Here is a 16,576-nt window from a genome sequence, read left to right as displayed (position 1 = left end):
CATCGTAAACAAATTATATGAACGAATAAATCTAAAAGCCTAATTATAGTATAAATCAAATTATCAGTAAATATTATCAATTATAATCATTTGTGTAGAAACTATTTCTACGAGTTATAATACAAACAAACTTCAACGTAATTAAAAACAATTTCAGAACAGTGATGTGACATATAATAAAATTTAATGATATTATACAAATCGATCGTAATATTAATGCTCTGAGAACTTGTCTATTGTTTGAACTTCTACAGAAGCGTCTTCTGATTCACAAAGTATTACTTTGTATTTTATGAACTATTTCAATTACTATTTTACATATACATATATTTATATACATGTATGCGAAATTTAACAAAATTTTATTGTATTTGAAATTTTCTTATTATCTATAACATTATAATCAAAATATTTCAAAGCTTTTGTGTGAAATTACGTAAGGGCCTTATACGTACACAAAAGAGTAGGTAGGTACTGCTTATCATTAATATCAATAAAAACTGACAGTGGTTGAAGGTAAGTTAGAGAATACCATCGTCGATAACGGTTATCAGTAACAAAAAAGAATTCTGTCATCGATAATGATGATTGGGGATCAAAACGACAGAGGAAGTACAGAACCAAAACAAATTTCGTCATCGATAATGATTATTGGTAATCAAACAGAAGTCTTTCATCGATAATGGTTGCTAGTAACCAAAAATATTTGATCATTTATAATGGTTATTCGTAATCAGAACATTTAAAAACTAATATTTTTTAATCATTTAACTTTTTAAGAGTTTCTTTAAGATTTAGTGATCACTTTCTTTCATTTAAGTAAAAATTATCCTTTTGTTAATAACTTCTTTCATGCAAATTTTAGAAACTACTGTTATCGTTAGTCCTGGTTTGCTTTTACTCCATTGGGAAAATTCTAATTTTCGATTGTTACTTATACAAGAAATTGTAATTGTAGCATGCTGAAGTAAATTGCTCATACTATAATGTATTTATTCTTTATTGTAAATTAACATTGATACATATATAATCACGTCGACCCAGATTTCTTACGATGGTTACAAAATCAACGAATGAAAAGCTTTTTACATTAATCTTTTGGCATAAAACATGTAATTACTTGCTAAATAAATAGTTACATTCTTAACTGGATGTTAACAATTACGGGTAACAATGTTATATGATTTAGTATTACAAAACTTTTGCATTTCAAAGCTCCATTACCATTGTCTGCTACATGTTACTAATGTGTATAATCTAAGATCAGGTATGTAATATCTAGTACTCGAAATTAATTAACGACAAACGCAACGAAAACATGGCTTATATAGCTTTATTCACGAGCCTTATCTTTTTATAGTATCTTGCAACAAATTATCTAACAAACATCATAAACAAGCCTTAAAGTTGCTATAATATAGGCATTAAAACCGATACAATTATAATAACGAATAAATTAATTAAATATGATACTATGTATACATATTAGATAAATGTGTTTATGTGTATTTGCTTGTATCTCGAAGTGTTTTTATGTAATTAATTATCTTTTCTCATTGGGACGAAAATGCTATAAACGATACTATGAAGAAAAAACATTATACTGAACATATACAATTTTAATAAAAGAATTGTTACAGAATCAACTGAATGAAAAACTAATTCATAGAATAATAAAACATTTCACTTAATGATAATCTGCTTTCGTCCACTTTTTGTAATATTGAAACATAAAGTATCATAATACTTATATCAATGTATTATTCGTGTTATGCTAATTTGTATTTCACTTGTTATTCTTTAATTATTTTTACCATAAACAATTTTGATATTTTAACCAGGATGTTACATATTAACGTTTAGAGCGCTGTTTAACTATGGCAATATGAATTTAATTCGAACATATGTGTGTTCTAATCCACGTTATTTGTTACTTTACTTACGTGAAAATGTTTTAAAATTTATGCATTTTAACATAGTATTTTAGATGGCCGACAGTTTTCAGTAGTATTACATTAATTTTCAAAGTTTTCGAAACATTACAGGAATTTTAAGATTACATTACAATCTATAAATGATGAAACATTAACATAAATTTTGATTCTTACTTATGAAAACAATCACTGTTGCATGTATATTTTATAAAATAAGATATGGGAAGAGGTGGTTTATAAATTATCGGTAAAGAAATTTTTCTTAAATATTCGTGTTCGATCTGAAAGTACTTTTTAAAATGATTAAGTAATGATAAAATTAACGGTAACAAGTAATAGATATATAGTTTCTAAATATTGATTAATAATAATAATACATACATATCTTGCAAAACCTTTAAAGGTATTTTTTTCGTTACTTCTGAAGAATAATGTTCAGTAAAATGTTGATAGAAAGAATCTACTAATTTCTTTCCAAGTTGTATATACACGTTATTGTAAGAAATATAAATACAATTAAACTTTCGTGTCACGTATAAGAAGAATCTTTAAAAACATAATATTACCAATTTAATAGAAACCTAATATAAATATTGTATTTTCTTAAGACGTTTAAAAGAAAATTTAGTTTCAAGTGTATAATACCAAGACAAAGACGTTTCATTGTATAAGTATCGTATCTTCTTATAAATTATCGTTGCTTAAGCGAGCTTTAGTGACTTTTACGTGTAAATATCTATAGAAACATAATGTAATACATCTATCAATCGTGTCAATTGGTATTTGCGACAATTGAGTTTTATTGTAAAACGATTAAAAGGAATGATAGTATATATTGTGTTGATAATGTTTTTTTCGTGGATTACACTTTTTCATTTCAATCGTTTATATTTACATTAAACTACATATATTTCAAGTAACGTAACATTAAATGGCTATGGCAAATGAATTGTATGGGAGAGAATTTCTTCCTTGTGATAAATAACAATAACAAAGACTAAATTTCTTGACTAGCCTGGAGCCATTAAATTTTCGTAAATTTTCGTAAATTTAAAATTTCGTAAATCATAGTAAGACGAAAAAGAACGAAATTCTTCATGCAAAGAGAACATATGTACTGTTTTGTACTGTTTCGTTTTTACGAAAAAATATTTTGAAAATTTACTTGATACACATACGATTTGACGTATTTTAATTTAACTCTTCGCACTGCAAAAATTTTTATGATATAATCGACTAGAAAGCCCAGTACTTCTATAACAAAGCTTTTTGGAGTCAAGGATCACATTTCGTGAAGAAAAATGTTATAAATATTTGCAAATTAATTTGTATATTGATTTCCTTTCCCAATTTGTCGTGAGAAATATACAAAGATAATTTTCATATTAGCAATATTCGTTGTAGCTGCAATTACTCATCTTTTTATTAAAACTTTATTTCTTTCTGCATGAAAGATTATCTCCCTTTTAATCGCATTAACAAATTATATCTCATCCTATGCGTTGAAATCCTTCATCAAAATAAGGTATGAAATTTGATAATGGAATTATGTACAAAATGTTCAATATTCATATTAAACTAGTGATGGAAATAGTGAAAAGTTCTTTCCTAATATTTAATAGGCCGCCGTTTTTACTTAAATTGCTTTAACCCTTTTACGATGTAATAAAATAACGAAGTATTCGGAACAAGTGACTTAGAAAGTAATTATCTTTTTGTTGTCAAGGTCTTTTAAGATTTGTGACATCATACATTTTACTTTTTTTAGCAAATAAATTTTGATAATTCCTTTATATATAACGGTATTGTAATTAGAAGAAGTAAAATTTGCAATACTCTCTTTGACATGTATCAAAGAGAGTGACAGGCTGTATTTTCGCATTACACCGAGAATGGATTATATCGACGAAACAAAATTTGTTTCTTTGAATATATCTAACGAGTTTGCGGCGGTCGTACCTTAATTCGTTGTTTCTGCGTGCGAGGCGAACGCGATGTTACGCGAAATTCAAGAGGTAAGTCGTAGCAGCGACAAACACAGCAACTCGGGAACTTAAACCAATCGCTGAAGATACCACGACACTCGTTGTTCGGATCGTAAGCTAACAACCGATGAAGTCTGTATTGTTGTTCGCATCTGCATCCATCTCGACAGTACATCTGCTTGTTTTCGTGTCTTTAAACAAACAAAATGATAGTCAATAATACCACGTAATTGTTCAAGCTACTGAAGATGAGAATCTTAAAGCGGTACATATCTTATTTGAAGCATTTTCTTCAAGGTTTTTGTAAGAGATCTATGGAGTTTATTTTATCGGCATTTTACTGTTTTCTTTTACAAGTGTTTTAAGAACTAATTAAAACTGAAAAACTGAAAAATATTTATTGAAATACTTGTATAAATGTATTGATACACTTAAAGGAATGAAATGCATATAAATATAAATAAATTGGACAGCTTTGATTTCAAAACAGTTCTTTTTCAAAGCGACACAATATGATAATAAACTAACAGATGGAAATATATATTATAATTACTAGACCACGGATTCTTATGCATTTATGGGAAATTTAAAAATGCATATAATACGTAAAAATATATAAAATATGCAAAGTTTTACACTTATCTATTATAATAGTTAATAGATAAACCAAACTGTTTAAGTTCTATTTCTTTATATGTTTTTATAAAAATATGAATTTGCATAAATATCCACAGTTCCATAATTACTTATTTTTCATGACATTTTTAGAAAACCTGTTTAAAAGTGTTACAGTGCTGATATTGTATAATATTGTTGATGTAATGTGTAATACTATAATATCAACAAGTATTTAATTAGTGTTATCTTATACTAACAAATATTTCAAATATTTTACAAAAGCATGAATTAGAATGTACAATTTGAAGTGATAAAGTAGTTAAAATATTATAATACTCACGTGCATTTTTCCCAGTGAACGTATTGCTCGAACGGATAAAGATTCAAAAGTGCCAATACCTCGCCCCTGGTATTATTCGCCCAAAATGGCGCAACCACTTCCTCTTTTACGGGACAAGCATTTCTGAAATATTTTTAGTATATGTAGAAGATAAATTATAACTGTCAGATTAGATTATATCTGTTACATATACACTTATATACGCGAAGTTCAAGAGGTAAATCGTAACAGACTATAATTGTGCAATTTTACAGCGCATTTTTTAATTTCATTTCTCTACACTTATTTCTCTATTCTTATTTTTTTTTTTAATAAAACCTCTTACAAAGTATGAATATCATTAATGAGATTTTACTGTTTGAGGAAAGAAACCTTAATCGTCCTAGTGATTTCTTAAAATAAAATATAAATTTACTGTTACATATTAATTATAAATAAGTAAAGAAATATTACCATAAATAGGTAAGAAATATTTTATATGCATTTTAAAACAATATCGATTAGGTATACATTATGCAGAAAACTCTTACATCGATGTAGGTATGACCTACATAAGTATGCTATGATATGAAATGTATTGAATATAACTGTACTCATAGCAATGCAAATAAAGATGTAACAGAATTCGATTTTAATAAGTATAACTTCTTAATCACATAAACTAATACATAAATGATCATATCAATATATATATATATATATATATATATATATATATATATATATATATATATATATATATATATATATATATATATATAGGGCGTTTAGAAATTATTTGTCAAGAGCATCATAGCCTTATTCTATAGCTCTACATCGGTGAAAATCTGTAAAAGAAAGTAGCCGTAAAATTGATCTTGACCTTGAAATTCAAGGTTGAATTTTTGGTTGCATCGTATTCTACACATCGTGAGGATCAAAGGTCTCAAAGGAACCGTGGTACTCAATCATTCTCTCGTACTCAACCATTCTCCTAGAAAAAAAAATGTTAAAGTGGCATTAGTTTCCCAGCTCGCTTTAGTTATAATGTGTTTACATTTTGTAGTTACATGCTGGGAAAATAGTATCTAATCCAGGTATCTATCATTATGTATCCAATATCTTTCTTTCTTTTTTCTTCCTTTCCTTCTCGCTATTTAAGCAGTCTCAAACTCGCATTTCTACATTCCAATCAAGTTTCTCTCCACGATCGTGCATTGACTTTAGATGATGATAACGATATTCGATCCAATGTTTCAATTGTTCAACTCATATAACCCATTCATTCAAACGATAAACAATTTCTTTCAAACAATTTTACGTAAATTCGTACCCAAAGGAAGAAATCCATTGGTCAAAACTGGTCGACGAGGAGGCCATAAGCGAGCAGAGATTTGCATACCGCCCATCGCGACCCAAACATTTCATTTCACCAGTGTGAGATAGAGCACCATCATCGACCGATTCGCCAATGTTTTCGTCGTTTAAAATTGGTGCGTAGTTTTAGGAAGAAACACGACCGGAATATAAAATTGTGAGTCCGCTTAAATGGCTGCTTATACAGCGAGGAAGAAAAGAAGAAAAAGAAAGAAATGAAGATACGGGATATGTAATGGTGGATCTAGGGTAACTACGTACGAAAGTAGATGATATTTTCCCAGCATCTAACTACAAGACGTAAACACGTTACAATTAAAGCAAGCTGGGAAATTAATGGAACTTCAATATTTTTTTTCAGGAGAACGGTTAAGAAGTTGCGACCTACGCTTCCTTTGAGACTTTTCGTCCTCGTCATGAGTAGAATACGACGCAACAACAAAATTTCACTTTGAATTTCTAGCTCAAGGACAATTTTGCGTCTACTTTCTTTTACAGATTTTTACCGATGCGAGGTGTAGAATAAGGCTACGATGCACGTCACAAATAGTTCTCGAACACCGTGTTCTTACATAAAAGAAATTTATTCATTGATTTACCGCTCCTCCTTTTCCTGTCTATTTTGTCGCTCTTCTATCATCTTAAAAAATAATTTCGCGTTTTCAGCATATGTCGTTCTATTGTTTTAATCATAGGCAAGTGTTGAGGAAGTATTAAGAGTGTGTTGAACAAGAGTGAAACACCTTCGATAAATTCACAACTAATGCAAACAAACCGAGAGACACTTACACTCCTCGAAGCTTCAAAACCGGTTGTTCCTGTTGATCTTTCGCGGCGGCGTCCTGATACAACTGTCCTCCCATAGTCGAAGCTTCCGGCTTAATGGCAGGTCGATATTCCGGTCGTGGCCTGAACTCTTGTTCGTCGATCGAACTCAACGTCTCATCCTGAACAGTTGTTCCTTTCGGCGTCGCAAATAGACTCTCGCTGCCATCAACTTCATCCGGAAATTCGGTGGTGTCCGACAAATTTACCGTCGACGTTTCATCGAGGCTGGATTCAGAGATCTCTACGATTTCGCCAGCTTCTCCCACCACCTCGTCGACTCTGTCTATCTGCTCGAGAATTTCGTTGATGCTGAAATTTTGCTCTTTCACGGCGTAAGAGCTTGTCGTCGCTTCGTCCGCGGAGTTTCCTTTTTCTTCATTTGTCCTATTTACTATTAAACTCGTTATCGAAGGCGTGGATTGAGTGGTTGTTTCACGGGTAGGCGAAGTAGTTGACGTTATCGTCGATGATGTCTTTTCCTTGGTGAAAGAGGCGGCAGTCGTCGATGCTGTGGTTGTGCTAGTGGTCGTTGTCGAAGTTGAAGTAGTAGTCTTCTCGGTTGGTCGGAAATGAGGCCTCGTGTATTCGCTTAATTTTGGAAATTTGTTTACCCGCTTCGCGGCATTGTCATTAAAGGATCTGCTCGTAAAGCTTCGTCCCTCGAACTCGTTGCCGTTTAATTTCAAATCGTCTTCGGACTCGAAGTACTCGTAGTCATGCATGTACTGATATTTTCTAAAATATTGTTCGTGAATAGGTTACGCATTGTATAAGAAAACAATGTAATAAGAAAGGAATTTGTTAAAATGTGTTAAGTCTGGAATACACATTCGTCTGGCCATTCGTTTACTCTATTAAAGACTGTTGTACCTAATTACATAATATTCATTACCACTACTTATTTTATTTCAAAAACTTACCTATGATCGTCAACAAGATGCTGGTAATAATCGTCGTAGTTTAACTCGATGTCATTTCTCTCGAATTCGGCTCTTAATACATTGATATGCCTTTCATCGCCATACATGCGCCTCATTAATCCTTTGTTTTCTTGCACGAAACGACGAACCGCATGCCTAAAATTACATAATAAATATCTTCAGATAGTTCCTTCTAATATATTGATTTCGGTGATAACTTTTAGAAGAATTTCTATCATCTTGATGCTTGATAAATTTAGGGTATATTATAATTCATACGGATATTTTGTAGTCTAAACTCATACTGAAATTTCAATTCTCTTGCTACTAAAATATTCGATCTAAGTGTGTTATTCGTTAATAATATTAAAGCAATATCTTTTGCTTTCACGTCGAGTAATATATGAAATGTATGGTAATCTTAAATTTCTAACATGTATGTACATATGTATTACTGAACGTGTGATTTAAAATTAATAGATAATAAAATATTTAAAAAATATTATTATTATTGTTAATTTAATATATTATTAATTTAAAGTATTTACTAAAAATTACAAAATATTCTGGGAACATTCTTAAATAGAGAAATGACATTATAAAAATAGTTTCTTTATTGGCTTTATAGAATAGAACACAAATTTTCTTTTCTTTTATCTATATACATATGATGGTTTATCTAAAGAAAAAGTTCTGTAATTATCAAATATTTTCAAATAATTCAGTTACGCGTCTAAATATTTATTTCAAAATATGTTGATGTATTTTCGTGGATCTATCTTCGTAAATGTATTTTTAATTTTCGACTATACTCATACAAAGTATGCATAATTGTACTATAGCTCAATATGTAATCTTTAACGTCTTTAAACCTAACATGTTAAACAAACGATGTTCAAGCGCAACGCAAACTTTTATTTTCTTATAAGTATTTTATCAATATTTAGTTCTATTATAGATATAAATATGTATATTTAGTTATAAAAATGTCTAAACCTTGAGGTACATATACATGTGTATATTCAGTGAAAGTTGCTAAACTGGAAACCTAAGTATCTCTATCTCATTTAAATCATTTATTATTTAAAAAAGTTCTATTTAAATTTCTTTATTTATATTTGAAACACCTGGTGTATTTCCACTGCTTTTTACCAAACAAAATTCTTTATTCTTTTAATCTTAAATTTAATTTTTGATTTTTCTAATTTCTTTAGTTTAAATTTACGAATAATTTATCATCGTTTAATAAATCTGTTCAATTGAACTAAAATTCAGTTAAACGATGCACATAGTTACAACAAACAATATTAACTATTTGTGTCAATAAGGTTGAATATATATAACAAATTTATTAAATCAGGAATGAAATGTGAAATGAAATGAATATTATTTCATGCAGTTGTCATCACTTGGAGCCTTTTGTACCATCGAAATTATAGCATGTCAAGTTTGTGTACGCATTGTCGAGAGTAAAAGTACGTCGTTTCTTCAATACTCTCACAGTTTAGTCACGTAGGATTTTAATAATTGAAGCTTCAATGTCCTGCTTAAAATTCAGATCAGCAATGATACCTTTAAATAGTGAAACTCCCAGAATATGTCTCTGGCTGTATTGTCAATTAACTTTCTACTGTCAATGAATTCTGTTGAGCTATACAGAGGATTCGGAATAATAAATACTTTAATTTATTCACACATAACAGCTATACATATATATATTACACTCTGAAGACCTCGATAACCTTGTACGCACGCTGGTTGTCAACAGACTATTCTAAATGCTTCTAACAGCTACCAACAGTCTTTTGTCTCAACTAAGACCTGAACGTCCTGTGACGCTTACACACACATTTACATGTACAGTGTAAATGTATCATCTACCTAACAAATTCAGCGTAACTTTTTATTGATATTCATTTCTTGATATTATCAGTTTGTGATTCAATTAATTAGTACGCTAAAATTCTTGGTGTTTGATTATTTAATTTCTGGACATTATTGCAGATTCTCGAATTTGAATTTTTTGTGTTTCGTTTATCTCAGATTGTTTAATATCTTAGCTACTTTTATCGATACGAAAACTTGCGTCAGAACAAGGTTAATTAGTTCAAAACGATGAATATCATGATTCATGATTTTCTTCTTCAAGATCCTTTATCCTCTTCCACAAATCATGATAATATAAATAAAATTTTTCGTTCAATATATAAAGTACATAACATCACTTCCATTTCCAAAATAAAATACATTTAGTATCACACGTTAAGTGTATTATAATTAATACATGAAATATATTAAATATAATATACCTCTGAAAGTTATATCTGAATTGGAAATCTTCAGTTCTCTATATTTGTCAGTAAGCCGGTAATATTGCACAAAGAACTATTTAGAAGCTAACATCGGTTTATTTAAGCATTTCATTGGACAAATGATTTTATTGGCTTACCAGGGATAAGAGCTACCAGCTACTGTACACCAGTTTTGCTGTCGAAAATCACAAGGAAGATTTACCAATCTTGCGCGGCCAGCTCTAGAATATGGTTTACTGCAAGCCGAGGATGCGTCATATCCAAAGGTGCTTGGTCCACCTCCTTGACATCTTACAAGCTGATATGTGATCACCTACGCAAAGATCGAATTAATGTTAGATACACTTACGTATGCTATTGTATTGTACGTAATACTTACGTATTGTAGAGAGTAAATAAACGCATAGTAAATATAATAGAACTTACTCTCCGATAACCATTTGGATAAAGACAATTAGGTACAATACTTTCTTTACATAAATTTTTGCTCTGAAAGTTTATCTACAGCAGAAATCCAGTAGAATACATTTTATAACATTCTAAGTAATATTTTGATATGTAGGAAAAAATTACCATAAGGATAATTTTAAATCTATCCTTTATTATTTTTCAAATGTTGTATCTTCTATTCATTTACAGGTCTGAAATATTTTGATAATGTTGACCTTCTCATTTCTTTGATAAAATAGAAAAATGTTAAAATTGATATAATTCTCTGAATAGTTATTTTACATCTTTTTTCATATTTCTTTATACATTTATGATATATATCAATCGCGAAATTATTCTTTCATTCAATAGGTACTTTTGAAACGCAATTATAAATTATCTATAACAATTACAAAAGATATATTGATTTAAAAAAATCTACAAGATACATATTTGTATTCAAGATAATCCGATCCAGGGAGGCGATCACCCCCTTCCCAAGAGTAATAAGATACAAAAATATCGTGTCACATTCTGAAAAATCTGTTAGTAACATGTACAATTAATGTAAATTTAATCATTCCGATTACAGTGTCGGTGTTCTTTTTCCTTTACGACAATTTGTATAAAGAATACTTAGAATGCTTTAATCATGACAATATATCTTAATCATTTCACTTCACAGATTTGCGGTGATAATACATGTTTCCAATCTATTATTATAATTTCTATGTTATGAATGTTCAAATGAAGTTATATAAGGTTTCTCAAGCTCTTTAAAAGAAAGCTTTTACTTATAGGAAGGCGTACTGGACATCGGTAATACACGTTTACATAGCTTAAGGGTATAAAGTTACCGTAACATACGTTTACAAATAAATGAATAAACACGCGGGATCTGCATACTTATTACTGGACTTAGTAAAACCTTGCGACGAACATAGGAGTTTAAAACGTGAAACATATAGTAACGCTCACCTGGAGGACGAGATGCACAATCACATTCATAACTCGCGTTTGATGTTAATTCGAAGCTTTGGACCGGCGAGCGAGGTCCAAGAGTATTAATCGGCGATCACGCTACTAGTCCGCAGACGTAAACCGTTTTCACTGACAGGAACGTTTGCCGGCGTAAAAAAGGACAGGGACAGGCGGTACGGTGGTTCGCGGCTACATGACAGCACCTCCGCGCGCGAGAAAGACGCTTTCATTACTGACCGTGTAATCAGCCGGCGTCGCGTGCAATGCCAGGGGTTCGGGTACGCTCGGTAAAAGTACAGAGCGGCAGGGAAGCAGAGAACAGCGAACCGCTCGCGTTCGACGCTCGCTTGACCGAGAAGCAACTGAGATAGAGGCGAACAGAGAAAGGGTGCAAGGAAGAGAGAAGACACGAGAAGGAAGGAGGAAGGAACGGGGAAGAGAGAGCACGCGTCACCCGGTGAGTAGGTCACCGCGGAGGGTACCGTTACATTTCGGCCCATTGATGTGTGTCACGGGGCCCCGCAGTGACGTAGCAAGGGCCCTCCTAGGCGCTGGCGCAACAGACCTCTTCTTGCTCGGTCAATTAGGAGAAAGGTAGCTAATAGCGCGTATCTCGTGCCTTTAGCCTTAGCGCAGTGCTTCTTCCCAATCGTTCTTAATTATGCACCACCGCAATACCTCAAAGGCTTTCATCCCACCCATAATATAACAGTCAACCAAATTCTACAAAAGTATCTGCGTATAATGTTGATAGGTCAAGTAAAAAAGAAAGAAAGGAGCATAGGGTTAAATCGTTTTTAATTTGACTGCTTTCAATAAATATAAATTTGGAGAATACAAAAGGTCGTTTATGTCCCAAATTGTTATATGGACCTAATAGAATTGTGACAAAATGTTCATTTTATTTAATTAATAATAGCGCATCCTTTAGGTAGTTAGAAAACTAATAGCATATAAAGATGTTGTATTGAATGAAGCACCTGTTAGCGTATAAAACAATGATGATCTTTTAACTTTCTATCACTGATGCAGGTCACGAATGCAACATAATTTTCTAATTGATCCAAAGATATTAAAAATTGCTCTCTCGTGGATTGTTCGCTTCACATCGAGGAATATTGTTTTAGGCGATCATCAGAAATAGCTATGTATATTGTTCGAAACTGGTGAAATCTGGCGCAATATCGGCTACTTAACCGATATTGCGAATCTATGGTACTATTAGGTTTTTCTTTCTTTCGCTCTGGGCCACCGTTTGCGTGGGATTTCGGACATGTCGCTATATCCTTTCTCTTTAGCATTATCTTTTGGCTCGCGATCAGTTGTTTGAGGAAGGTTAATGGATCGTGCTATCGTGCGTCCCTCTCTGACCTCGCATCTCTTCTTTTCTCGAATTTCTAATTTGAGATTCCAGACATTTTTTCTATTTCTAAACGCCTTTTCCCCTATGACAATTGTTTCTTCCTTTATTAAGTATTTCAAACCTTACGCGAGATTCATTTCAACTGTACATACAACTATGTGTAACATTCGTATAGGTGAAATGCACGTAATTAAAGTAGAGCTCAGTATTAGTCAGTTCGTAAAATTCACGGATTCGTCTTTTGTCGATATGACTTGATCGCACCATTTTGAAATGCTTGGTGGAAATATTAAAGTTTAAGTAGATGCGAAATGTGTAATAGAGAAAAGAATCCAACAAATTATGTTTGCTCAATACGTGAAAGACGAAAAGTAACTATCAAGGAAATAAAATAGTATCGTAAATATTCCTAACATACATATTTATTTTTTAAAAAAGATCATATAGACAACTAGGTATTTACTTATTTTAACCTACTTATCATATTGCCCATGTTAGAGCTTGGTTAAAATCTTGCTAATTCGTTTCTCACATAAAACATTACGATGCTCGTTTGTTTGGTAAAATTGACAATTAACGTTTGTTATGAAAACAGTTAACAGCTTTCTAAAAGAATCAAAAAGTACTACATAGGTCAACTTTACTGATAATTAATTTTATTGCAGTATACTAATTATATTTTCTTCGCCTTTAATTAATAACGATTATTACTCCAGCTCGTTTATATTGATTGGTACGTTAGATAGTTAATTGTATATTCATAATGATAAATAATTTGAATATTTACATTTTTGTTTGTTTATACTGATCCAGTCCATGATTACTTACAGAGAAATGGATAGCTCCCCTTATACCAATGTTATTTATTGATAATAATTAAGTAATTAATGCTTATTAAACTTAACGCTTCAGTCTTATTTGTTATATCTTATTTTGTTATATGAAATTAAAGTAACATTATATCAGAGTTTATTTGAAATTGATAGAAATCTTATTTAATTTTTACATGTAAAATATACTATCCTCTAACAATAAAACAAAGTACTAACATGTATAATGAAAAAGTATAAAAGATAATGCTGCACAATTGCTGCACCTGTAAAAAAGTTCTGTTTGGAATTTCTGTCATTTCGTGGTTATTCCTTGTTCATTTTGTTTATTTACAAGGAAAAAAAATCTGCGGAGTATGGTCGTAAATGCTGTTTAACGCTTCCAACGAAACTTTCTGCGTGTTCCACTGACCTCGTAACCACTGTCACTTGGAATCTCTTTCACTGCATTTTTTTGCTTTTGTGTGATGCGGAGGCACCGACCATTCAAAGACGCAACTAAAGATGCAACGCTTTCGTTACCGCATATGTATATATATGTATGTATGTATGTGTCACGATATCCACTCGATAACTTGTATTCGATTTCAAGAAACATACACAACATAAGCAGTTGTAACTGATATTAGCAGCATTCTTTTAGTAAACTCTTATGTTTTACATTAATATAACGAATAGATTTCTATTTCTTTTTTTACATTATTTATTTTTATTTAAGCTGAGAACAACTCAAAAAAAAAAAAATGAAAAACTGCGATTCTATGTTATCATACAATTTAGACAATTTTGTATAATTTAGTGGTTCTTCTATAGTATCTTACTGTTTGTGGATTTAATCATATGGAAAAGTCATATAGATTTAACAAGTTCTTAAATACTATTTATTATTGTAATTTACTAAAATGACTAATTTGGCAAACAAACATCTTTGTAATAAATAAAGAAATGTATTCGTTACATTTTTTATATTTATAATAAATCATAGATATAAATATTTATTTGCAATAGTAAGAAAAATAAGTAAGTCTTACAAACAGCGTGGTATAATATATAGTAATCGTGATAAAATAGTGTTAAAATGGGACATCTTTTACTTCTATATTTTCCACAACTATATTCGGCGATTATAAAAAAATGAAAGGTATGTAGTTATATTATATAGCATACAGGAGTATATATTTTCCCTGAAAAACTATGAAGTATAACTCTAAAATTATTCCTTCAAGATTAAACTCATGTTTGTCAACAGCATGATAACTGAGTATACGAAATAATATGTAATTTGTAGCAATTTGTTAAGCAAAAAATCATGAACCGTATGTACTCATAGATTTTCCACGGATACCATGCAACTCCAGCATAAATGTTTTACGTATGCTCACTTGCTTACTTGCTCACGTTCCTACTTTTTACTGTTAAAAGATGCATCTTTAATGCCTTCGATAGCCTTAAGGTAATAGTATTATACTGTACTATTCCGTTAGGTGGATAGCATTGGATTATTGGAGCATCGTTTCGCCCGATTACTAGTTGGCAAAATACCAGTTTGCCGCGGTCGCTAGTGAACGCAGATACTGGTTCTTGCATCTTCACCTAGCAGTAGAAAAGAAAGCTGCTCGTCGCGTACACATACGAACATGCACGGACTTCAGCGATTTCTGATTACGTTACGATTTCTGATAACGCTATGAAGTCTCATTAGCGGTATTACATGAACTCGGCAGAAACGCGCGCTAATAAAATAACTGTAATCGTGGAAAACTCAATATCGAAAATCATAAATTCCGAAACAACACAGGTTTACCTTTGATGTCATATCAGTTTTATTGATATAATTTCAACTTATAATTTAAAGTATTTATTGTTAAATAATCGAACGAATCATTACGAATCATAACATTATATGTTTAATTTAAACAGTATCAAGTAGAAATATCAAAGTAAGAATGTTACATATACTAGTTCGCAAATTTATTGTTATGTATAAATCTAGCCGATGATAATTACTATTATCATGATATATTATTTACATAAGCTATATTATTTACATAATTACATAAAGCTTCTTTAAATAAATGGGTAAAAAATATATTTGTCAATTACAAATCATTGCCCTTCTTTCTTTAAGTGCTAACGTTTAAAATAGCACAAAAATTTTATGTCTGAAATTTGTGAACCACAATGATAATCATCAACATAATATTTATTTCGTTATAGCTTTCTTGTATATAAACTAAATAAAAGAATCACCTTAAGATCCTTTCCTATAAATTATAATAAGCGTTGAAATGAAAGATTTCGATATTGGTTTGTATCATTTCGAAACAGGAATTTAGATGTTGAGGATAAACATAATTTAGCAAAATTTTAATTATAATTTATAATTGTTGTTTTTAAAAAGCGGAATGGCTATGATTTAAAATCATTAATTTAGGAAAGTTATTTTTAATATATGAAAAAAATTACAGATTTTCTAATGCAACAAAAATATTACAGACTATAGATAATAAAAATAAATATTTTCTGACTAATCTTAATTAAGAAAACCGCGCGTATAACTTTAAAGTACAGCTCTCCTATTCCATCATTTTATTTTATTTTTAAATTCGGTGTAAATATTTCAAATGGTAATCACAAATTAATAATAATGTGGTAATCTTTTTTAATAGAAGATTTATGT

The 16,576-nt window shown here is 30.7% G+C and overlaps 1 protein-coding gene across 6 annotated transcripts in view; it reads right to left on the bottom strand.

Annotated features, from left to right (window-relative positions):
* Nucleotides 1–3,430: 3,430 nt before the first annotated feature.
* The window catches only part of spz4 (Spaetzle domain-containing protein 4), a 28,325-nt gene continuing 15,179 nt past the window's right edge, over nt 3,431–16,576 (bottom strand). For 2 of the 6 annotated variants that reach the window (XM_069112897.1, XM_069112903.1), the window contains exons 2-6: nt 10,431–10,606; nt 7,982–8,137; nt 7,023–7,796; nt 4,878–5,000; nt 3,431–4,110 (exon numbers count right to left, since the gene is read on the bottom strand). In XM_069112897.1, coding sequence (XP_068968998.1) covers nt 3,870–4,110; nt 4,878–5,000; nt 7,023–7,796; nt 7,982–8,137; nt 10,431–10,606 — 1,470 coding nt within the window. In that variant the 3' untranslated portion in view covers nt 3,431–3,869. Of the gene's footprint in view, nt 4,111–4,877; nt 5,001–7,022; nt 7,797–7,981; nt 8,138–10,430; nt 10,607–11,700; nt 11,993–14,162; nt 14,309–16,576 lie in introns of those variants that run through there. The other 4 variants (XM_069112899.1, XM_069112901.1, XM_069112900.1 and 1 more) reach the window with 4 other exon arrangements.

The sequence above is a fragment of the Bombus flavifrons genome, chromosome 5, assembly GCF_040668555.2.
Source record: "Bombus flavifrons isolate JBK064 chromosome 5, iyBomFlav1_principal, whole genome shotgun sequence".
NCBI classification, from domain to species: domain Eukaryota; kingdom Metazoa; phylum Arthropoda; class Insecta; order Hymenoptera; family Apidae; genus Bombus; species Bombus flavifrons.
Note: the sequence above shows the minus strand (reverse complement) of the source record. Positions and strands in the feature narration are given on the sequence as shown.